At 42.2% G+C, this 25,300-nt stretch overlaps 1 protein-coding gene across 3 annotated transcripts in view; it reads left to right on the forward strand.

Annotated features, from left to right (window-relative positions):
- The window catches only part of FBXO11 (F-box protein 11), a 186,149-nt gene that overhangs the window by 116,858 nt on the left and 43,991 nt on the right, over positions 1 to 25,300 (forward strand). For all 3 annotated transcript variants that reach the window (XM_026660254.2, XM_026660255.2, XM_026660256.2), the window contains exons 5-11: positions 402 to 531; positions 5,211 to 5,294; positions 5,392 to 5,524; positions 13,296 to 13,402; positions 13,488 to 13,599; positions 14,540 to 14,646; positions 14,732 to 14,869. In XM_026660254.2, the coding sequence (XP_026516039.1) occupies positions 402 to 531; positions 5,211 to 5,294; positions 5,392 to 5,524; positions 13,296 to 13,402; positions 13,488 to 13,599; positions 14,540 to 14,646; positions 14,732 to 14,869 (811 nt within the window). The remainder of the gene's footprint in view (positions 1 to 401; positions 532 to 5,210; positions 5,295 to 5,391; positions 5,525 to 13,295; positions 13,403 to 13,487; positions 13,600 to 14,539; positions 14,647 to 14,731; positions 14,870 to 25,300) is intronic.

Here is a 25,300-nt window from a genome sequence, read left to right on the forward strand (position 1 = left end):
CGTAAACACATCCTTAAATCTCTCTATTTAGAAAAGCATGTAATGTGCTTAATATTAAGCATGTACCTAAGTCCTTTGCTGACTTGAGCCTTTAAATGTGTACAAAATGCAGCAGTGTCTCTTCTCTTCAGTCTTCAACTAGAAAAAGCCACTTTTACTCATTAATTTTATAAGCACCATTTTTGGTTTTAAAACTTTCGGTTGAGATCTTTGAAAATACTCAATATTGGCCAAACTCTGAAATCTATGGAGTTTTACCATTGACTTCAGTGGGAGTAGAGTAAACAATGAATGCTTTTGAAAATTCCTCCCTTAAGGTTTTAAATAGGTTTGTTGTAATTGTGATACACCTGACTTAATTTTCTGTTCTGATTGTTTTTTGTGAAAACACTTTTGTTTAGGAAACGACTGTATATGGAAGTATTTGAATATACACGTCCAATGATGCATCCAGAACCTGGTAAATTCTATCAGATTAATCCAGAAGAATATGAACACCCAAATCCCTGGAAAGAAAGCTTTCAGCAGCTGGTATGAATGTTGTTTTTTCACATCCCCAGAAAGATTCCATATTGTAATTTAAAGACAATTTGCATAGGTGAAGTACCAGATTTCAGTAACAAAGCCAATATGTGCAGGATTCCCTCAACAGCCAGACAGAGAGAGACTGTTTTTCTTAAAACATGTTGTTTTTCTTAAAATCTGAAAGAAAGAAAAAAGTTGTGCGTTGTTGTTGTTTTTGTGGGGGGGGAGTCCCTTTTTTGTCTTGCTCCTCTTAGCTTGTTTATGCTGGGCAGTCAACACATGGGCAAAGGTACTGAAATATTGAGGGAATTTTACATTTGCTAGTCACCTTTTAAAACACTATATTCCGTCAAGCTTTGATGGTGCAATATCATAATAAATCATGATTTAAAAAAATCATTGTACCTGTCTGAAAAAGGTGCCTGTATCTGAGTAACTTATCTTGGACCACTCTTTGCAGAAATTTGACTTCCTGTGATGGAGCGTCTGGTGAGCATGCCAGCTCAATGTTTCTGGGCATGAATTGAGGTTCTTATTAGCGTGTTCATCATTGACTCTATGGAGCTTTGTCATAGCCCTTGGCTATGTATTCTTGTTGTCATAATGGAACTGACTCATTAATATTTGGTGCACTTTCCTTAGTAAACTCAGAATACATTGACAGCATTTGGTCTTAAACGAGAGGACATTCCAGCTTATGTGCCAGGAGTTTAGCAGCAAATCATCTTTTAAGACCAATGATGGGAATTCTAATCCAAAATATAAGAATGGGTGGGCACCATGCTTTCCAAAATGTGTGTAAAGGAGTAATAAAGTAAGATATTGAGTTCAGTTTATTAATATTTATAATAGTATTCACATTCTAAGCTTGTTGAATAAGGGCGCTTGGTTTGGCTATAAGTATGGGGCTAATGGTTAGCCCAGAAAAATCAGGTGCAAAGTTGCAAGGAAGTTGAAAGATTTGTTAAAATAATATCTCCACCCCACTTTGGTAATGTGGCATGTGGCCACAGAATGAAAATGGGGGGTGGGAAAAGCTACCATGGTCTAGCCAAATTTTGATAAGATGAGAATTCTGCTCCCTTTTTCTGACTTTTGCCTTACTCAATCAAGCGCTTTTTAAAAGAAAGGCTTGTGTGTTTTTTATACCTTTATTTTTATGCAATCCTTGGATGTTTAAGTAGAGGAATACCATGTAAAAGTGAGGAGGTGATATTGCCATTGTATACAGAACTGGTCAGATCATTACTGAAATACTGTGTCCAGTTCTGGTGTCCACAATTTAAAATGGATGTTGAAAAATGCACACTTCACTTCTCTACAGAGGAAAAAGGACAGTAAGCTATCTAAACTCCTACCTGCCACAGGGGGCTACAACAGTGGTATCGTCAACTCATCTAACAACATTGTCAATCTTTCCAACCACACACTTAGCCCAGCAGAAGAGTCTGTCCTATCTCGGGGACTCTCTTTCTGTCCCACCATCCCCACGAACACAATACAGTTCTGCGGTGATCTGGAAGCCTACTTTCGTCGTCTCCGACTCAAGGAATATTTTCAACGCACCACTGAACAGTGCACTGACCTACAGGAACCCTCCTACCAACACTACAAGAAGAAGAACTCTGCGTGGACTCCTCCTGACGGTCGAAATGACAGACTGGGCCTCTACATAGAGTGTTTCCGCAGACGTGCACAGGCTGAAATTGTGGACAAACAACATCACTTGTCCCATAACCTCAGCCGTACAGAACGCAATGCCATCCACAGCCTCAGAAACAACTCTGACATTATCATCAAAGGGGCTGACAAAGGAGGTGCTGTAGTCATAATGAAGAGGTCAGATTATGAACAGGAGGTTGCCAGGCAACTCTCCAAGACCACATTCTACAGGCCACTATCCTCTGATCCCACTGAGGAATACCAAAAGAAACTACACCATCTGCTCAAGAAATTCCCAGCTACAGTACGGGAACAAATCTACATGGACACACCCCCAGAACCCCGACCAGGGGTATTCTATCTGCTACCCAAGATCCATAAACCCGGAAACCCTGGACGCCCCATCATCTCAGGCATTGGCACTCTTACAGCAGGATTATCTGGCTATTTGGACTCTCTCCTCAGACCCTACGCTACCAGCACTCCCAGCTATCTTCGAGACACCACCGACTTCCTGAGGAAACTAGAATGCATTGGTGTTCTTCCTGAAAACACCATCCTGGCCACCATGGATGTAGAAGCACTTTACACCAATATTTCACGAGGATGGACTACAAGCTGTCAGGAACAGTATCCCTGATGAGGCCACAGCACGCCTGGTGGCTGAGCTTTGTGACTTTGTCCTCACCCACAACCACTTCAGATTTGGGGACAACTTATACCTTCAAGTCAGTGGCACTGCTGTGGGTACCCGCATGGCCCCACAGTATGTCAACATTTTTATGGCTGACTTAGAACAACGCTTCCTCATCTCTCGTCCCCTAGTGCCCCTCCTCTACTTGCGCTACATTGATGACATCTTCATCATATGGACCTACGGAAAGGAGGCCCTTGAAGAATTCCACCTGGACTTCAACAATTTCCACCCCACCATCAACCTCAGCCTGGACCAGTCCACACAAGAGATCCACTTCCTGGACGCTACAGTGCAAATAAGTGATGGTCACATAAACACCACCCTATACCGGAAACCTACTGACCGCTATACGTACCTACATGCCTCCAGCTTCCATCCAAGACACATCACACGATCCATTGTCTACAGCCAAGCCCTAAGATACAACCGAATTTGCTCCAACCCCTCAGACAGAGACAAACACCTACAAGATCTTTATCAAGCATTCGTAAAACTACAATACCCACCTGGGGAAGTGAGGAAACAGATTGACAGAGCAAGACGGGTACCCAGAAATCACCTACTACAGGACAGGCCCAACAAGGACAATAACAGAACACCACTGGCCATCACGTACAGCCCCCAGCTAAAACCTCTCCAGTGCATTATCCACGATCTACAACCTATCCTGGAAAATGATCCTTCACTCTCACAGACCTTGGGAGGCAGGCCAGTCCTCGCTTACAGACAACCCCCCAACCTGAAGCAAATACTCACCAGCAACTACACACCACACCACAGAAACACCAACCCAGGAACCAATCCCTGTAGCAAACCTCGTTGCCTACTCTGTCCCCATATCTACTCTGGCGACACCATCAGAGGACCCAACCACATCAGCCACACCATCAAGGGCTCATTCACCTGCACATCCACTAACGTTATATATGCCATCATGTGCCAGCAATGCCCCTCTGCCATGTACATTGGCCAAACCGGACAGTCCCTCCGCAAAAGAATAAATGGGCACAAATCGGACATCAGGAATGGTAACATACATAAGCCAGTAAGTGAACACTTCAATCTCCCTGGTCATTCTATTACAGATTTAAAAGTCACTATCATTGAACAAAAAAACTTCAGAAACAGACTTCAAAGAGAAACAGCAGAACTAAAATTCATTTGCAAATTTAACACCATTAATCTGGGCTTGAATAGGGACTGGGAGTGGCTGGCTCATTACAGAAGCAGCTTTTCTTCTCCTGGAATTGACACCTCCTCATCCATTATTGGGAGTGGACTACATCCACCCTGATTGAATTGGCCTTGTCAACACTGGTTCTCCACTTGCGAAGTAACTCCCTGCTCTCCATGTGTCAGTATATAATGCCTGCATCTGTAACTTTCACTCTATGCATCCGAAGAAGTGAGGTTTTTACCCACGAAAGCTTATGCCCAAATAAATCTGTTAGCCTTTAAGGTGCCACCAGACTCCTTGTTGTTTTTGTAGATACAGACTAACACGGCTACCCCCTGAAAAGTTGGATAGGGCTTGAAAAAGAGTTACGAGAATAATCTGAGGTCTGGAAAAATGTGCCGTACATTGAGAGACTAAAGAAGCTCAGTATCTTTTGTTTATCCTAGGGAAGGTTAGTAAGAAGTCACTTGATCGCAATGTGCAAGTACCTACATGGGGAAAAATATTTCTGATATCAGAAGGCTCTTTAATCTAGCAATCAAAGTAATAACATCCAGTGGCTGGAAACTGAACCTAGACAAATTCAGACCTAAAATAAGGTACACATTTTTCACAGAGAGGGAGATTAACTATTGAAACAACTTACCTATGGATTCTCCATCACTTGAAGTCTTTAAATCAAGATTTAATGTTTTGTAAAAGATATACTCCAGCTCAATCAGAAGTTATGAGTTTGATGCAGGAATGACTTAAAATTCTATGCCCTGTGCAGGAGGTCAGATAAGATGGTCATGATGGTCCTTTCTCATCTTAAAAATTCTGAATCTTTTACTGCTTGCTTAATGGTTGATATCAGTACTAACTTTACAACTTCTTCCTTGGTCCTAATTAACACTTTAAAATGTAGCTAAGGGATGCAAATTTTTGTATCCATACTGGGTGGAAATTGCAACTCATGGAGTCCAGATGTATAATGAACACATTTTCAAAATATAAATTATGTTACGGAACCTATCAAACTATTACAACTATACCCTTTTGCTGATTTACTTTCTAAAATGTTTATATATACATATAAATGCATATATGTACATATAGAACAAGCTTGCTTAGTTATAGGTTTATCTTGAAATATTTTCTCTATTTCAGTACAAAGGAGCACATGTAAAGCCAGGCTTTGCTGAACACTTCTACAGTAACCCTGCAAGATATAAAGGAAGAGAAAATATGTTGGTATGTTTCTGAATCACTTCATATGAATATTTGTATATCTTTCTCATTGTTATTTTTTTTGCTAAACTCATGTTTGTATTTTGTTTTTGTTTTTTAGTACTATGACACCATTGAGGATGCCCTCGGTGGGGTTCAGGAAGCTCATTTTGATGGACTTATCTTTGTTCACTCTGGTATATATACTGATGAATGGATATATATCGAATCTCCAATCACTATGATTGGTGCAGGTATTTAATTTGAAATCTTTATCTCAATGTGTAACCTTTCTCGTCTCTTAACAGCTGTGTTACAAATAAATCGTAGAATATCAAGTAGCATGTATAAAGACTTTTCTATATCAGTCCAGTCATAATATGTGGCAAGAGTGTGTGTCACTAATAGAGACAACTGGGGTATGTCCTGTCCTCTTTCAACCAGACAAGAAGCCACAGATCAGAATGAAGCAATTTACACTCTTGGCACACTGTCTTTTTCTACTTTCTACAAGTAGGCTGTGCAGTTTTCTTCATGCCTCACTTCAGAAAGCAGCTGATGGTTCTGACAGAGGTGCTCTCTCTGTTTGTTAGTTATTGCTGTAGCTGGTTTTCTTTATAATGGAGAAAAAACAAGAGAGACTTAAAAAAAAAATCACTTTTGAAATATCGCCTGCTCTTCGCTGCAACTGAGATGCTCGGTCCTCTTTCATGGGACCTGTTTATATGCAGAGCTTCACTGTGTCTGTAGAGCAGACTGCATCAGTTTTTTTGCGATCAGCTGTTGACCATAATGGAAGAAGCCCAAACAATTTGTGCAACACATTAGGGCCCCTCCTAGAGTCGTCTCTTCTGCCAGATCATAGATTCATCCTGGAGAAGGTACCTGTACTCGAATGCAAGAAGCCTGGTAAACAAGCAGGAAGAATTGGAAGTCCTGGCACAGTCAAGGAGCTATGATGTGATTGGAATAACAGAGACTTGGTGCGGTAACTCACATGACTGGAGTACTGTCATGGATGGGTATAAACTGTTCAGGAAGGACAGGCAGGGGAGAAAAGGTGAAGGAGTTGCACTGTATGTAAGAGAGCAGTATGATTGCTCAGAGCTCCAGTATGAAACTGGAGAAAAGTCTGTTGAGAGTCTTTGGGTTAAGTTTAGAGAAAAAGCAACAACGGTGGTGCCGTAATGGGCTTCTGCTATAGACCACCAGACCAAGAGGATGAGGTAGACGAGGCTTTCTTCAGACAGAAGTTTCCAGATCACAGGCTCTGGTTCTCATGGGGGACTTCAATCACCTTGACATCTTCTGGGAGAGCAATACAGCAGCGCACAGACAATCCAGGAAGTTTTTGGAGAGTGTTGGGGACAACTCCCTGGTGCAAATGCTGGAGGAACCAACTAGGGGCCGTGCTCCTCTTGACCTGCTGCTCACAAACAGGGAAGAATTGGTAGGGGAAGTAGAAGTGGGTGGCAACCTGGGCAGCAGTGACCATGAGGTGGTCGAGTTCAGGATGCTGACAAAAGGAAGAAAGGAGAGCAGCAGAATACAGACCCTGGTCAGAAAAGCAGACTTTGACTTCCTCAGGGAACTGATGGGCAGGATCCCCTGGGAGGCTAATATGAGGGGGAAAGGAGTCCAGGAGAGCTGGCTGTATTTTAAAGAAGCCTTATTGAAGGCGCAGGAACAAACCATCCCAATGTGCAGAAAGAATAGCAAATATGGAAGGAGACCAGCTTGACTTAACAGTGAAATCTTTGGTGAACTTAAACACAAAAAGGAAGCTTACAAGAAGTGGAAACTTGGACAGATGACTAGGGAGTATAAAAATATTGCTTGAGCATGCAGGGATGTAACCAGGAAGGCCAAAGCACAATTGGAGTTGCAGCTAGCAAGGGATGTGAAGGGTAACAAAAAGGGTTGCTACAGGTATGTTAGCAACAAGAAGGTGGTCAAGGAAAGGCAACTGAATCGGGGAGGCAGCTTAGTGACAGATGATGTGGAAAAAGCTGAAGGCATAGAATCATAGAAGATTAGGGTTGGAAGAGACCTCAGGAGGTCATCTAATCCAACCCCCTGCCAAGCCTTAAAAACTTCTAAGAATGGAGATTCCACCACTTCCCTAGGTAACTCATTCCAGTGCTTCACCACCCTCCTAGTGAAATAGTTTTTCCTAATATCCAACCTAGACCACCCCCACTGCAACTTGGGACCATTGCTCCTTGTTCTGTCATCTGCCACCACTGAGAACAGCTGAGCTCCATCCTGTTTGGATCCCCACTTCAGATAGTTGAAGGCTGCTATCAAATCCCCCCTTACTCTTCTCCTCTGCAGACTAAATAAGCCCCGTTCCCTCAGCCTCTCCTGAATGCTTATTTTGCCTCGGTCTTCACGGACAAGGTCAGCTCCCAGACTGTTGCACTGGGCCGCACAGTATGGGTAGGAGGTCCGCAGCTCTCAGTGGTGAAAGAACAGGTTAAGGACTATTTAGAAAAGCTGGCCATGCACAAGTCCCTGGGTCCGGATGCCCCTGAGGGAGTTGGCTGATGTGATTGCAGAGCCATTAGCCATTATTGGCCATTATCTTTGAAACTCTTGGACATTGGGGGAGTCCCGGATGATTGGAAAAAGGCAAATATAGTTCCCCGGATTCTCCGTCTTCCCTTTTTTAAAGATGGGAACTACAAACCGGCCAGCCTCACCTCTGTCCCTAGAAAAGTCATGGAGCATGTCCTCAAGGAATCCATTTTGAAGCACTTGGAGGAGAGGAAGGTGACCAGGAACAGTCTGTATGGATTCCCACAGGGCAAGTCATGCCTGATCAACCTGATTGCCTTCTATGATGAGATAACTGGCTCTGTGGATATAGGGAAAGCGGTGAATGTGATATACCTTGACTTTAGCAAAGCTTTTGATACGGATTCCCACAGTATTCTTGCCAGCAAGTTAAAGAAGTGTGGATTGGATAAATGGACTATAAGGTGGATAGAAAGCTGGCTAGATCGTCGGGCTCGACTGGTAGTGATCAATGGCTCAATGTGTAGTTGTCAGCCGGTATCAAGCAGGATACCCCAGGGGGTTGATTCTGGGGCCAGTTTTGTTCAGCATCTTCATTAATGATCTGGCTGATGGGATGAATTGCACCCTCAGCAAGTTCGTGGATGACACTAAGCTGGGGGGAGAGGTAGATACGCTGGAGGGTAGGGATAGAGTCCAGAGTGAACTAGACAAATTGGAGGATTGGGCCAAAAGAAATCTGAGGTTCGACAAGGAGAAGTGCAGAGTCCTGCTCTTAGGACGGAAGAATCCCGTGCACTGCTACAGACTGGGGACCGACTGGCTAAGCAGCAGTTCTGCAGAAAAGGACCTGGGGATTACAGTGGACAAGAAGCTGGATATGAGTCAACCGTGTGTCCTTGTTGCCAAGAAGGCTAATGGCATATTGGGCTGCATTAGTAAGAGCATTGCCAGGAGATTGAGGGAAGTGATTATTCCCCTCTACTTGGCATTGGTGAGGCCACATCTGGAGTATTGCGTCCAGTTTTGGGCCCCCCAATACAAAAAGGATGTGAACAAATTGGAGAGGGTTGGGGCACATGACTTATGAGGAGAGGCTGAGGGAACTGGGCTTATTTAGTCTGCAGAAGAGAATAGTGAGGTGGGATTTGATAGCAGCCTTCAACTACCTGAAGGGGGGTTCCAAAGAGGATGGAGCTAGGCTCTTCTCAGTGATGACAGACCAAGAAGCAATGGTCTAAAGTTGCAGTGGGGGAGGTCTAGGTTGGATATTAGGAAAAACTATTTCATTAGCAGGGTGGTGAAGTACTGGAAAGTGTTACTTAGGGAGGTGGTGGAATCTCCATCCTTAGAGGTTTTTAAGGCCCGGCTTAACAAAGCCCTTGCTGGGATAATTTAGTTGGGGTTGGTCCTGCTTTGAGCAGGGGGTTGGACTAGATGACCTCCTGAGGTCTTTTCCAACCCTAATCTTCCATGATCTATCTGTCTGATCTGTTTCCCTCCTTTAAAGTAGTTTCACCATTTCACTTTAACCAGGAAATTTCTCTCCTGAGTTGCCCTCCTGCTAAGGTTTGGTAAGAAATCTTCCAGTATTCCTTTGATGTACTTGGTTAAAACCAAAGGGTTGAGGAAGTCCCGTTCTTTTTTTAGCCTTTTCCAATATCACATAATTAAAGGGTTATCCTACAATCACCTCCTTGGTAGAAAGAGGAGAGAAGCATCTGTAGATGAACTAAATACTGAACTGGCATCTGGTACACGCTTTCCTGAAGCACTGCTTCCTGAATCTGTCCGCATTGGCCAATGTTGTGTCTGAGCATCTAGTGCTTAGTGCAGTCATCCCTTGGGCTGCCTTTTTTCTCTGAGGAGCAAGTGTTCTGGTATTGGTTTTCTAGCTTCTTCCTCTCCTGCCCACAACTCCATTCCTTTTCTGTTTTCAGCCCAGCTGTAAGGTTTCTGGATCCCCTCCCCAGGTTAAGGGTACTTGCTAGTTTGACCTACATACCTGTAACATTGGCACTTGTGACATAGGAAGTACAAATTGTGTACTCAAATATTTTTCCATGACATGATGACACCAGTACAGACCCTTAACCTAAGGTCATTTGGCTAGGGTAAGAGGGTAGCATTAGGGAAATGAGACAGGCTATATTCACAGCTCTGGAGTAATCAAAATGGAAATCATGTTTGCAGAGTGGAATGTGAAAATTGCTTCATTCTGATTGGGACTTTTCTGCCTGATAGAGAAGAGGACATAACATGTCATCAGGCAACAGAAAAAGATCAAATCTGGTTTAAGGGCAAAATCTTGTCCTTGCCCATGGAAGGTCCCAGGTACTGTATAACTGAGGGGAGATCTCTGGCTCCCTTCACCTTTGTGTATACAGCAAAGTTTGCAGTTGGCATGGGTTGATCTGCTGCTGTGTGGATTAGAATAATAGAATCATAGAATATTAGAGTTGGAAGAGATCTCAGGAAGTCATCTAGTCCAATCCCCTGCTCAAAGTAGGACCAACACCAACTAAATCATCCCAGCCAGGGCTTTGTCAAGCCAGGTCTTAAATAATCTCCATCCTTAAACATCTAAGGATGGAGATTCCACCACCTCCCTAGGTAACCCATTCTAGTGCTTCACCACCCTCCTAGTGAAATAGTGTTTCCTAATATCCAACCTAGACCTCCCCCACTGCAACTTGAGACCATTGCTTCTTGTTCTGTCATCTACCACCACTGAGAACAGCCTAGCTCCCTCTTTGGAGCCCCCCTTCAAGTAGTTGAAGGCTGCTATCAAATCCCCCCTCACTCTTCTTTTCCGCAGACTAAATAAGCCCAGTTCCCTCAGCCTCTCCTCATATGTCATGTGCCCCAGCCCCCTAATCGTTGCCCTCCACTGGACTCTCTCCAGTTTGTCCACATCCTTTCTGTAGTGGGGGGGACCAAACCTGGACCCAATACTCCACGTGTGGCGTCACCAGTGCCAAATAGAGGGGAATAATCACTTTCCTCGATCTGTTAGCAAGGGTCCACTACTCACTACTAATACAGCCAAATATGCCTTTGGCCTTCTTGGCAACAAGGGCACACTGCTGACTCATATCCAGCTTCTCGTCCACTGTAATCCCCAGGTTCCTTTTCTGAAGAACTGCTGCTTAGCCATTCGGTCCCCGGTCTGTAGCAGTGCACGGGATTCTTCCGTCCTAAGAGCAGGACTCTGCACTTCTCCTTGTTGAACCTCATCAGATTTCTTTTCACCCAATCCTCCAATTTGCCTAGGTCACTCTGGACCCTATCCCTGCCCTCCAGCATATTTACCTCTCCCCCCATCTTAGTGTTATCTGTGAACTTGCTGAGGTGCAATTCATCCCATCATCCAGATCATTAATAAAGATGTTGAACAAAACCGGCCCCAGGGCCGACCCCTGGGGCACTCCGTTTGATACAGGCTGCCAACTACACATCGAGCCATTGATCAAAGCCATTGATCGAGCCCGACAATCTAGCCAGCTTTCTATCCACCTTATAGTCCATTCATCCAGTCCATACTTCAACTTGCTGGCAAGAATGCTGTGGGAAACTGTATCAAAAGCTTTGCTAAAGTCAAGATATATCACATCCACCACTTCCCCCATATCCACAGAGCCAGTTATCTCATCATAGAAGGCAATCAGGTTGGTCAGGCATGACTTGCCCTTGGTGAATCCATGTTGACTGTTCCTGATCACCTTCCTCTCCTCCAAGTGCTTCACCAACTCTATTTAGAGTAGCACAGCAGCAGGAACTACTGCAGCTGAAATACCACTACTGTGATAGTGGTTCAAGGGTAGTGGTCCTTGCTTCTCCATGGACAGCAGAAGGATTCCTTCTCCTACCGCTGTACCAAGCACAGCTATATGATGATTCAGAGGAAGAGGGCATGATTCAGAGGAAGAGATTAAGAAGTAGCTCTCTCCTGTTTACTTAGCAATGCCATTGTATTGTAGAACTACAAAGAATACTAAAGTGCTTCATTTCTTTCTTTGTTTGTAATATTCCCTCAGGCTAGTTGTTTTGATGCAAATCTGGGTGGATATTCTTAGGGTTAGTCTAAACATATTTTTGTACTGCTATAAGTATATTGGATTGATATAGTTAGTGGTACAACCCTCTGGAGTGGATGCAGTTTTACTGCTATAAAGGTGCTTATCAGTATGATTTATTCTCATAAAAGTTTCTAAACTGATATAGTTATAGCAATATAAAAACTATAGAGAAGCCCTTATTTCTGAATAAGAGTGTTCCATACAGACTTGTACCAAAATAACTAAAAGTGTGAATTATACCTGGTTTAGTTATTTCAGTTCCAGTTTGTGGTGACATTAAATTGGCTCTTTTGTTTACTACTGTTCTTGAGCACCAGCATCACTGAGGTCAACACAGCTATAAGAATATTTTTTTAAAACTTGTGCTCCCTCTGCTGGCTCTTCAGCAATAGCATGCAAACACTTTTTGTCTAGACTCAGTATAAAGATGGCTGAAGAACCTTGCTATTCACATTTCAAGTTACTGCATCTTGTAGATTAGCAATTTTAAAACATTCTTTTAACACTTACTTTGAAAAGCTTAACACTTATTTATTCTAAACTGTAGTTCAGTTTTAAACTGTAATAAACTTTTAGTACATTAAGTATAAAAAATAGACTTTCCTACAGCACCCTGTATGTATGTGGTGAGACATGAGGAGATACCACTTTTTTGGTTTTGTAAAAGTTTTAAAGAATATGCATGTATTAGCAAGGATCAACTTACTATGTGATGGTGTACTGAATTTATGTATTTAGTCTTAATAAAACAATTTAGAATCCAGACCATATACAGCACCAGGTTGTAACTGTTTTACAATAGTACAAGTTTGAGCCCAATATTGAATTATCTATTTCTGGTTTGTTTTAATGGGGAACAATTTCCTAGTAGTTAGGGAATTGGAAGTCAGAACTCCTGGGCCAAGTTTGTACTAGAAAAGGTTTGCTGGTATATATTTAATACTAGTATTAGGTGTGGCTTTTACACCAGTAAAAAAAGTGCTTCCCTGAACAACATAAGCTATACTAGCAAAGGCACTTTTATGCCAGTATAACTGCATCTAAACTAAGGCCACGTCTATCCTACAGACTTCTGCTGGTGTAGCTAGGTCAGGGATCCTCTTTGCACCTATGACTGACGCAGCTGTACTGGCAGAAGGTGGTAAACAACTATACTGGCAAAACTGCATTGTTACTAGAATAGCTTGTTTTGCTCACGGGGAGTGGTTTCACTATGCCAGTGCAAAGCACAGCTTTGCTGGTATTGCTGTGTCCACATTAGGAGCACTTTTCCAGTATAGCATATTCCTATATGGTAAAGTGCTCCTAATGTAAATATGCCTGAGAATCCGCATCTTTTTTTTCACTTGTAGAACTTGAAATTGCATCGTCTTTGTTTTCAGTTTTCATAGGAAAAGAGTAAGCTTTTAAAATAACTTCTTGTTTACAGCACCTGGAAAAGTAGCAGATAAAGTCATAATAGAAAACACTAGGGATTCCACCTTCGTTTTTATGGAGGGTTCTGAAGATGCGTACGTTGGGTATATGACAATCAGGGTAAGCAACCTTAGTAGAACTTCCAATAATTTCCAAAATTATGCTTTTTTAAAAAATATCAAAACATTAAATTTTATTCTTTTAGTTCAATCCTGATGACAAATCTGCTCAACACCACAATGCACACCACTGCTTAGAGATTACCGTGAACTGCAGCCCAATAATAGATCACTGTATCATTCGAAGTACCTGTACAGGTTAGTGTCCTCTTCACTGTTAAATTAATTCTAAACACTGTTACTGAAATAGGATAATTGCAGTGAACAGAATTTTTTTTTCATCCATATGCAGCACAAAACTTAGTTATGAACATTTTTTCCTCTCAATTATATTTGGCTAGAACCTGTCCTTTTGGATGCAGACCTTGCTATAATTTATCTATGCTTTAGTCACTTTGAAATTATTACCATGCATAAAGCTATGCCTGAAGATCATTTAGAAATTACAGCTGGTACAGAGTGCCCTGGTCTGTTTGGATGGTGATATTTAATGTTGGGAGTGCATACGAGTTATTATTGATGTCTGCTTACCAGTCATCATGGATGAGATCCTGGCCCTACTGAAGATTAGTGAAAGGGTGTCTCTGGAGAGGAGCCCCTTACTCTGGAACCTGCTCTTCTTCCCCATTAGTTAGACAATGCAATACTCTGTTGATGATCTTGGCATGATACAAAATATTTGATTGCTCCAGGCCCTTGAAGATGATAGACTCAAGTGGGGGAATAGTTAGCAGTCTTGAGAGAGTGTAGAGAGTTTTGTTGTATCTTGTGTTTTTCTTCTGCATATTGTTCAGTGAGGGTGTGAGAAGTTGGATGAACTATTTTTTTAACAACTTAAATAAATATACAAAATATTGCCCATTCTGCCAGTGACATGCTGTTTGTGTAACTTTTGACATGTGACTTAAACTCTCTCTGCCTCAGCTTCCATATCTGCAAAATGGGGATGGTAATAGTTTCCTGTCTGGGCAAAGTACTTTTCATTGCTTTAATAAAAGGCATTAAATGAATGCTACATTTTTTAAATATCCATTTTAGATGCCATTGCATACTGTATGTTTTCTTGTAAGAGTAGGGCCAAACTATCTATAAATACACTACACTTTGAATCTTTGATAACTGTACACTTTTCTTCCAGTGGGCTCTGCAGTATGTGTTAGTGGCCAGGGAGCTTGTCCCACTATCAAACACTGTAACATCAGCGACTGTGAAAATGTTGGACTTTATATTACAGATCATGCACAGGTATTTTCTTTTTCTAATTTCCCTCCTAACTTTTGTAGAACTATTTATTACTGTTGATTTTTGGTTTTTACTTACTTTTTGCCAGGGAATATATGAGGACAACGAGATCTCCAATAATGCATTAGCAGGAATTTGGGTTAAAAACCATGGAAACCCCATTATCAGACGGAATCACATTCATCATGGACGTGATGTTGGTGTTTTCACATTTGACCATGGCATGGTAATGTACATTTTTGTTTTGAAGAGAAATAATTGTACACTACTGTACATCTGTAGCTCTCAAATATCACTGCACAATAGTTTTGAAGAAATGTTTTATTTGTGACCAGATATTTTTAAAATCTCTAATGTTCTTTCCCCCAACTCCCTTCATAGTACAAAATTGTTTACCTTAATTTTAAAAACAAATGTAGCTGAAAAGTGAAAACCTATCAGAACAAAGCATAGCACAGGACCACTTCACAGTACACCGCTACTTCTATGTAACGCGACCTGATATAAACAAATTCGGATATAACGTGGTAAAGCAGTGCTGCGGGGGGGTGGGGCTGCGCACTCCTGTGGATCAAAGCAAGTTCAATATAACGCGGTTTCACCTATAACGCGGTAAGATTTTTTGGCTCCCGAGGACACCGTTATATCGAGGTAGAGGTGTAGGTTGGCAACACAAATGGATGATTAGATTTAGGATTCAAAATAATGAAAAATCACTGCCGTAACAAAACGTTGTAAATATTTAGGTGCACACTTACACTGTTGGCTCTTAAATAAATAAAATAAGGATTTTACATTAATTCTGTACCTTATGAAAGTACCTGAAAGATTTAGGAGTGTAGTAAAATATAGCATGAAAACAAACAATCTGATTTAATGTTGCATCTCTGCAACAGAATATACCAAACTTCTTTTAGTAGAGAGTCCTGAGTAATATGCAGGATGCTGGCTCTTCTGTCGTGGAATTGGTGGTGTAATCCACCCATTATCACAGAATTGTGCTTTAGAATTGAAGCTTTCCTTTAGAAGAAAAAGCTTCTTGCACCTAGGTATTGCAGAGAAAACCTTAAAAATACGAATTGAATGAAAACTGATGCAATGGTGGTGTCTTGATTCTGCACAGACCCTGAAACAATAACTGGAGTGTAAACTGCCCTGAATAATCCCAATGGGTTATTATCTCTGAAATACAGAGATGACACTATACATGTCTACACTGTTAATTGTTTTATTGCTGTTCATATTAGCAGAAATACCCTGCTGGAGTGCAACATTCCCAAAGCGTAACCCATGCATGCTTGAGTGCCAAAAGTCTCGACTTCACCCAGTTGCCAAAACCAGCAATTTCCTCCAAACACTTCTCTCACGCAGTTATGTATATAAATATGTGCAGTACATTGACTGAAATTGTGGAGAGAGAATAAGGTGAATTTAATGTAATATGAAACTAAACATGGGGGGTACTTCACTAATTATATTATTCAATTTTAATATTTAATATAAATGAAAGTCTACTAACCTGTGTAATTTGAAACAGAAAATGGACTTGCCATCTTTTCTGAAAGGCAGCTTCATACTTCAGTGCTGGAATGCTGTTCAGTGATGGGTGTGTGATATCATGAGCAGAGAGTATCATTGGTTGTCACATAGGGACTGCTCTTCAAGCCTTTAAAAATGATAAAATGGCTCCTTACCTAAGTTTTATTTAGGGTGCTGAGTATTTATCTTAAAATAAATATATAAAAAACAGATCATCCATAGGAGTTTTCTTATCTATTTAATGTGCTCACGATGTTGCTGCAAGGTTTAGAGGTTTTATAAAGATGTTCATGATGATGCACTGTTTTGATTTCTTACATTGAAAAAAAAGAAAAGCATCAGCCCTGTCTCTGTTGTTTGCTTATAATGCAGTAAGACATATATAACTATCCCCTCTAAGTGAAAGGAAGAAATAGGTCAAACTGAGACCGATGAACCATAATGTCCCAGTTTTAGTATTGTAATGTTCTTAATAATAAAATCCTTTGAAAGAGCACTTCCCGCAGCTTACGGTCTCTTTTTGGCTAACAATATTCTCTTTGGGGTTTTTTGTGCTGGTAACTGGGTAACAACACTGGACAAAATCTCTTTTTGGTAACACTTTTTATATGCAACTACTAAGCATGTCTAAGCACAAAAAAAACCTAAATACATTTTCTGTGTAGCCTTCGTCTTCAACTTCTGTCATTCTTTGATATATTTTTTCACCCTTTCTGACACATTTACGTTTTAAAAATCCAGAGATAGTATGTTCCAGTACTGAATTCCTACCCTATATGTACTCTGTTCCTCTGAGTTTTTCCAAATTTCTGCACTTGAGTGCTGACTGCAAAAGATTCTACAGTGCTTTCTTTGTCAGATTTCTTGTTCTCAGGCCATTCTTTGTGTTTCAGCAATCATGGGCTCTTTAATCTCTTGTCACTGGTGTGGCAATTTTCCAACATTTGTATAAGTGCTATGGCACCGCTTCAGATCTGCCAGTGCCAAACGTTTAACAAGAAGCATTTAAAAATGCGGTATGTTGTTGACGGTCTTAGATGTCGTGCACTGGACACTGTTACTAGATGCCTGACATGAGTTGCCACAGCCATCTACCATAAATCATATATTTACTCAGTGCATGAAAAGAAACTTTCATTTACCAAGAGAATAAGTTTTCATAATTCTCTAATTTAAAGCTTTGGCAACAGGCAGTCAGTTGTGTTCCTCCCCCCCCCCTCCCCCCCCCCCCTCCCCAATATATACTGCCTACCCTGATGAATGTTCTGTATCTGTACAGTGTGTCTGTATCCACACTGAGAAACAGTGTGGTAGCATAGGACTTACTGGGTGATATCAGGAATTTGGCAGCTCATTTTTTAAATAAAAAATAAAATAGAAAGCTTATTTAAATTAAAAAATAACTATAAAAAGCCTTTTTGTTGTGTTGCACATTGTCAATATTCAGTAGTGTAATCAAAATTCATCTTGGCTGTCAAATCAAAGGTCTGATCTTGTAAACCCTCACAATTGAGCTTAGTCCCATTGACTTCAAATCATGGTATAAAATAAATGACACTTGTACTGAAGTGTAGAGAGGATTCCAAAATTTTGTGAGGCAGATTTTATATTTGCATTTCTTTTTAAGCTATCAATCAGATTAACTATGGTTGTTAATTGAATTGATATCAGGAATTCAGATAATCTTCACCTCATTTAACCAGTTTGTAACCAGTTCACTTTTTTTCCTTCTTGCTCCCCTGATATTTTGTTTCTTATCCATTCCTCTCTTCTAGTCCTTTCTTTATAGTATTTCCCACATTGTTGTTCTATTTGGTTTGTTGCACTCATTCTGTTCCCTTCACGCTGGTGCTTCTGCTGCTGCCTGTAGCACTTTCTGCAGCAACAGAGTGAAGCTGACTCTTGATAAACTGAAGGAGTCATTCCTGTTTCTCTCTTCTCATCATATATTCCCAACAGAAATTAGCAGATTGTTGGATGTTTCTGCATGCAGCTATTTGGGTGAGTCAGAGGAGTAAAACTGATTAGGTTCATGTTCATTCTGATTTGCTGAGTAAATGTTGTGAGCAGCTGGGGCACTTGGTGTTCCTTTTAGGAGAGTAGCAGACACAACCAATTTGGTTGACTTAATGTACCATCTCTGCGTACATGCACATCATAAATCATTTAAAAGTTAATTGTCTACTCTATGATGAGGTATGGTGTGGAGCTGACAAGTGATACTATTACCATGGAAATGGGGATAAACAATGACATCAACATGTTAAAATGATGACCACCGAAATATTTTGATTCATTTTTGTTAGTTGAACGACATGTATTATTTCAAGACAAAAAACTGGATTTGTTTGTGACCTCAAAGCATTGCAAGAACAATCTAAAAAGTAAAACAAAATCTAATAATAAATTTGTACCAGTATCACTGAAATGTAATAGTGCCGGTGACATTTCTAGTCAACATCATTATCATTATCAACATCATCTTGTTCTTCATTATGATGTCTGTCAGGAGTTTCTGGGTTATCACATATCAGGGGGTAGCCATGTTAGTCTGTATCCCAGTTTTCATTGCCTTGGCATGTACCCAGTTATGTGCAGGGAGGATTGTTCTGACTACAGACACAGTTGATTATGCAGTGACCCTACTGGTACAGGCACAAATAAGGTCTTGTAGAAGCTCAGATGTCATTGGGCCCTTGAAGAATACAAGAAGTAGTTCATCATCCACATTTTTCCATCCATGTTGCAATGGTGATCCAATATATGGTTTACCTATGAGCAAAGACATCCAAATCTTTGTTTGCCAAGATGTTCTTTTGATACGCTCTTCAAAACTGTCCCACCTGGTGGAAGTTTGGTCAGTGACCTGTCCTTTCCAGACTAGCCTAGATTGAGGCACAAGCGATCCAGGTCTCTTTCGTCCTTTTTCGTCCTCACTCTGATCATGCAGCAGTGCTACCAAATTTCTTGTTGCAGGGTGTGTGTTACTTTCTCCTGATTTGGCAAGATCTGTGAAATGGTAAGCTCCCTTTGTTTTAACAACATTAAACATAGTTTTTCCCCAATTTCAAATAGGCGTGACACAGTCACATCCTATTAATGCGTGTACAGCAGAAAATATGTTTCAGAAGTCAGGAGTGAGGGTGTAACAAATTGCATGTACAGATATGAAGCAACACTTGTCAATTGTGCTGGTAATGGTGCCAATTTCAAGCCATGCATTAGCCATGTGCTCAGGTTTTTTTGGAAAATGACCAGCAAGGACAAAAACAGCTGTATCAAGTGAGCTAAAAACTACGGTTCCTTTGACATCAAGAGACCCAAAAATCCATACGCATGCAGAAGCATCTTCGCATTGGCTTCCTCTTGAGTACTGTACAAGTTTTGGGCTTCTTCAGCACATCTACGGGTGACAGACTTGGCTACTTCGCTGTTGGAAAAGCCTCCAGCAAGGAGGAGTGTTTGTGTTGGGTGTGCTCCTACAATCTCAGGTGCATTTTGACCCATGTATTCACAGAGGACTTTTATAAGTGATTGTTGGATGCCACGTTTAGAAACTTTTTCCATGGAGGCACAGGGCTTCCACGACCCACTGGTATTTCTTATATCCAACCTTAGATTCTGTCTGGTGCTGCCTTTCTGTAGTTTTCACAGAGTTACTGTTGTCATCTGTCAAAGATTTCGATTACAGAATTAGCTTTGTCAAATCCGTTAGGGCCTGCCTCAGGTACTCAGTAGCCAATTTTATTGAATGTATGAAATTTGTCTCCAGCCATCATTTGTGTGAAACCTGTGATATCTCTCATGTAAACTATGGTTTCTTTGTTGCATGCTCTTAGCTCATGGATTCATTCAACTTGAGCTTCCAGCTCATATCCAAAATCAGCTTTGTGTGTTCTTTCCATTGTTCCATCAGCTTGGAAGAGGGAAATAGGCACAGATCCTATTGGGTAACTAACAACCATCACCTCTGAAACATCATCTCTGTATCTTGCTAAGGATAGAAAACAATATCTGGGCTGATAGCTGCTGTGATTCTCCCTCCCTTGCCAGACTTAAATTTGGTGGTCTTGACCATAGAATCATAGAAGATTAGGGTTGGAGGAGACCTCAGGAGGTCATCTAGTCCAACCCCTGCTCAAAGCAGGACCAACTCCAACTAAATCATCCCAGCCAGGGCTTTGTCAAGCCGGGCCTTAAAAACCTCTAAGGATGGAGATTCCACCACCTCCCTAGGTAACCCATTCCAGTATTTCATCCTCCTCCTAGTGAAATAGTTTTTCCTAATATCCAATCTAGACCTCCCCCACTGCAACTTGAGACCATTGCTCCTTGTTCTGTCATCTGCCACCACTGAGAACAGCCTAGCTCCATCCCCTTTGGAACCTCCCTTCAGGTAGTTGAAGGCTGCTATCAAATCCCCCCTCACTCTTCTTTTCTGCAGACTAAATAAGCCCAGTTCCCTCAGCCTCTCCTCATAAGTCATGTGCCCCAGCCCCCTAATCATTTTCAGTGCCCTCTGCTGGACTCTCTCCAATTTGTCCACATCCTTTCTGTAATGGAGGGCCCCAAACTGGACACAGTACTCCAGATGTGGCCTCACCAGTGCCAAATAGAGGGGAATAATCACTTCCCTCGATCTGCTGACAGTGCTCCTACTAATGCAGCCCAATATGCCGTTAGTCTTCTTGTCAACAAGGGCACACTGTTGACTCATATCCAGCTTCTCGTCCACTGTTACCCCTCTGCAGAACTGCCGCTTAGCCAGTGGGTCCCCAGTCTGTAGCAGTGCATGGGATTCTTCCGTCCTAAGTGCAGGACTCTGCACTTGTCCTTGTTGAACCTCATCAGATTTCTTTTGGCCCAATCCTCCAATTTGTCTAGGTCACTCTAGACCCTATTCCCACCCTCCAGTTTATCTACCAGTCCCCCCAGCTTAGTGTCATCTGCGAACTTGCTGAGGGGGCAATGTTTCAATGCCAGATATCTGAAGAAGCTTTGTGTCCCATCAGAATCAAGTGCACCCTCTCACAAATCTCTTCATTTGTTCTTCACCAACATCTGCTGTTTTCAGTTGAGAGTCCTGTACATCTGATGTTACATGCAGTCCAGTGGACATGTTGATAAGCACCTCTGAATGTGATTACGGGTCAGATGGGTTTGTTATATTGTTGACATAGTTGGTAAGAGCCTTTAACGTGCTCTTCATCCCTCTTCAGTGCAGAGGTAAGGGCTTCGTTCGGTCATAGATTTTGCTTATTCATAACATGAAACTGTGTAATCTCCAACACCTAATATTGACCTGTGCATAAGTGTCACTAAATCAGAAAGCTACTTTCTAGAATATTTCAAAAGCTAGCACTGACAATTACAGCTAGCAATAGACAATTACAAATTAAAACTTTCTACCAGGCAGACAAACTGCTACACTCTATGTACAAACAATTACCGATTGAGAAGCATTACATTAGGAATTCATATACATTTATGTCTACCCACGATGCAGTACAAATTATGGGCATGCAATCTTCTGGTACTGCTGCACAGCCTTCAGTGAGAGACTGATCTAGTCAGCAAATTTCAGTTGGAAAATATAGAAAACTATTATAATCGTTTGTGAGATACTTTGACAATTAAGAATATGCAATTTGAAAACATTTCATGTAGTATATTACAAAATCTTCATATTCACCACATGCTCAACAGCTTCATCATCTCTAGGGGGGAAATACTTGCCTATGCAAATCCAATAAAAATCTTTTAATAGATTGTTGTTTGGTAGCTTTGACTAGTAAACACCACCTTAAGGTGTTGAAATTAATGTAAACAGTAAAAATTATAGCCATAGTCATGTTGCCTGGCTATACCAGAAGAATGACAGGAAACACTGAATGTGGTTTAATTAGGCCACAACTTTATTATTGAGTGTTTGGAAGTACCCCAGATAAAAGTATACAGTGCAAGTAACTCTATGATCATTTCAATATTTACCCAAAGGGTTTCTGTCAGCCCCTTCATCCTGGTCCCTGGCCAACCCACTGCTGGACCTTTCCATTCCTCTCTGCCAAATGAGGGTTAAGGTGCGCTATGAAGGGGGAGGGAGTGGCGGCTCCCTCCCCTGCCAGTCATAGGAGCCCCAAAACCCTTTCCCACCCCATTTCCACTCTTTTAACAAACATCTCCTTTAAATCCTTTACAAAACCAATTATCCTGATCACTGTATCCCTTCTCTATGGAGTGTCAGAGTACCTGCACTGGACATCCACTCCACACTTACAGAATGAGTTGTGATATTATAACCTAACCAAGCCCCCCTTCCCCTCCCACCAACCCACTGTGGGGAAGGCCATTCTGCCTTGGCCAATCTGGCGGTGAGGGAAAAATTCCTTCCCAGTCTCCCAAGAAAAGAGCGGCTAGCGCAGTGCGCCTACAGCAGAATCTTACCAAACCTGGTATTTTACCACTTTCAAGGTGGGGAGGGTGGGTGGTGCTCTGCCTAGTCTGGCTGAAAGAGAACTTCTTCGAGAGACATGTCCCTGTGGGTGCTCCACTCCAGGTGTTGGTGCACCCCTGCGCCTTCACGCAGAGATTTTGACAGCAGTACTCGTACCGGTCGTGCATGCGCAGAGCCTGCCCCCACGCGTTGAGCGTGTTTTAATAATATGCATGCGCGACTGGTCTCCTCAGTTCCTTCTCTACTGTCTCTGGCCTGAGATGGAGCTCAGCAGACTCATTAGAGAATTTTCTCTCCCTTTGTTTAAAATAATTTCCTTATTACTTTAGTTTCCCAGTAGTAGTTAAATACTGCTTCCCCTATTTTTTTCTCAAAAAAACACCAAAAAACAAAAAAACAAAAACCAAAAAAACTTGCTTGTTCTTGTCAGCGGCAGCCACTTCCAACATGTCTGGCTCCCCGGGCTTTAAGCGTTGCTCTACCTGCCATGATGCCATTCCTCTCTCAGATGGCCACACAAAATGTATAAAATGTTTGGAGGAGTCCCACATCCCCCCAAAATGTGCCCACATGCAGAAGTCCTTAGGACCAGCCTCAGACCTGGGCGCCGACTCCGCTGCACACCGCAGCGCCCCCTCTCCCCCCCGCCTCCAAAAAGGAGAAGAAATCTTCAAAAAAACTGCAGGAAACAGAGGGTTATAATATTTCCTTACCTCGATGACTGTCTCCTCAAAGCCTCAACGCTTGACGAAGCTCTTCGATGCACACAGCTGACCGTCGCCTGCTTCGTGTCCCTCGGCCTACAAATAAACAGAAACAAATCCACCTTATCTCCTACCCAACAACTGGAGTTCATAGGAGCATACCTCAATTCCCAGAAGGGAATAGCGTCTCTCCCGCTCAACCATTTCAACACTCCTGGTCACAAAACTTTGCAACAGTCCTCAGGTCACTGCTCGGGACTGCCTACAACTTTTAGGTCACATGGCCTCGTGTACTTTTGTGGTCAGGAATGCACGCCTATACATGAAGTGCTTCCAAGCTTGGTTGGCCACGGTTTATAGACCAAACGTACACGCTTTAAACAAGCCTCTATTCATACCCTTCAGAGTCAAGGACTCCCTCCTATGTTGGATAATTCCCTCCAACCTCTGCTCAGGAGTCCCTTTTTTCCAGGATGCTCCATCCATTCTAATGACTACCGATGCATCCCTTGCAGGATGGGGAGCACACATGTCCCACCATACAGTTCAGGGGCTATGGTCTTCCACCGAACCCTCCCTACACATAAATGTCCTAGAACTTCGAGCCATACACAACGCCTGATGTCACTTCCTCCCATTCATTCAGAGCCACCATGTTTGAATAATGACAGACAACATTGCCTGCATGTTCTATGTAAACAGACAGGGAGGAGTTCAATCTCACTCGCTCTGCACAGAAGCTATGAAGCTCTGCAATTGGTGCCTTGCGCACAACATCTGGATATCAGCCACCTATCTACCCGGGGCCCAGAATACCATTGCGGACAAACTAAGCAGACAATTTCCTTAAGATCACAAATGGGAGATAAACGAGACAGTCATATGCAACATATTCCGCATTTGGGGCTACCCAACGCTGGACCTCTTCGCGACTGCGAAGAACAAGAAATGTCCTGAATTTTGCTCCAGAGCAGGACTAGGCAAACATGCCCTAGGAGATGTGCTCATGATCTCATGGCATCAAGACTTACTGTATGCATTTCCCCCGACACTGCTTCTCCACAGGGTTCTGACAAAGATTCAAACAGATCGTGCCACGGTAATTCTGATTGCCCCGTCATGGCTCAGACAACCATGGTATCCATTCCTCACCAGAATGTCAATTCGCCCACCGATTCCATTGTCCCTCACTTCGAACCTCCTATCACAGCAACACGGCTGATTTCTCCACCCCAACCTATCCATGCTTCACCTCCAAAGCTTGATTCCTACATGGTTCTCACAAAATGAACTAGCATGCTCTGAACAGGTTCAAAGAGTACTCTTACACAGCAGAACACAATCTACTCGCACCACCTATCTCCGAAAGTGGAAGCGATTCACACAATGGTGCTCGACCAAACAAATTCCTCCCACTTCCGCACCTCTTTCGTTAATACTTGACTACCTATTCGACCTTAAGCAATCTGGCCTTTCAGCTCCATCAAAGTCCATTTAGCTGCTATTACAGCTTTTCACCACAAGATCGATGATACCTCTGTTTTTGCCCATCCAGACACCAAGCATTTTCTCAAAAGGCTACAATCCCTATACCCGGACATTAAACCCCCTACACGTCCATGGGACCTTCACTTAAACCTGCTTGACTCAATTACCTTTCAAGCCACTAGCCACATGCTGTCTCTTACACCTCTCCATGAAAACAGCATTCTTAGTGGCAATCACCTCCGCCAGACGTGCAGGAGAAATAGCGGCTCTCATGACGGACCCACCCTACACAATATTTTTTGAGGATATCCTCCGACTACATCCCAGATTTCTTCCAAAAGTGCATTTGTCTTTTCAGATCAATGAACCTACCAACCTTCTTTCCCAGTCCGCATGCAAACTCCTTTGGATCCACGATGCATATGCAGGGCTCTGTCCTGTTATTTGGATAGAACCAAGCCCTTTAGGAACT

This window comes from Terrapene carolina, unplaced genomic scaffold (genome assembly GCF_002925995.2).
Source record: "Terrapene carolina triunguis isolate 2854851 unplaced genomic scaffold, T_m_triunguis-2.0 Scaffold742, whole genome shotgun sequence".
Classification (NCBI taxonomy): domain Eukaryota; kingdom Metazoa; phylum Chordata; order Testudines; family Emydidae; genus Terrapene; species Terrapene triunguis.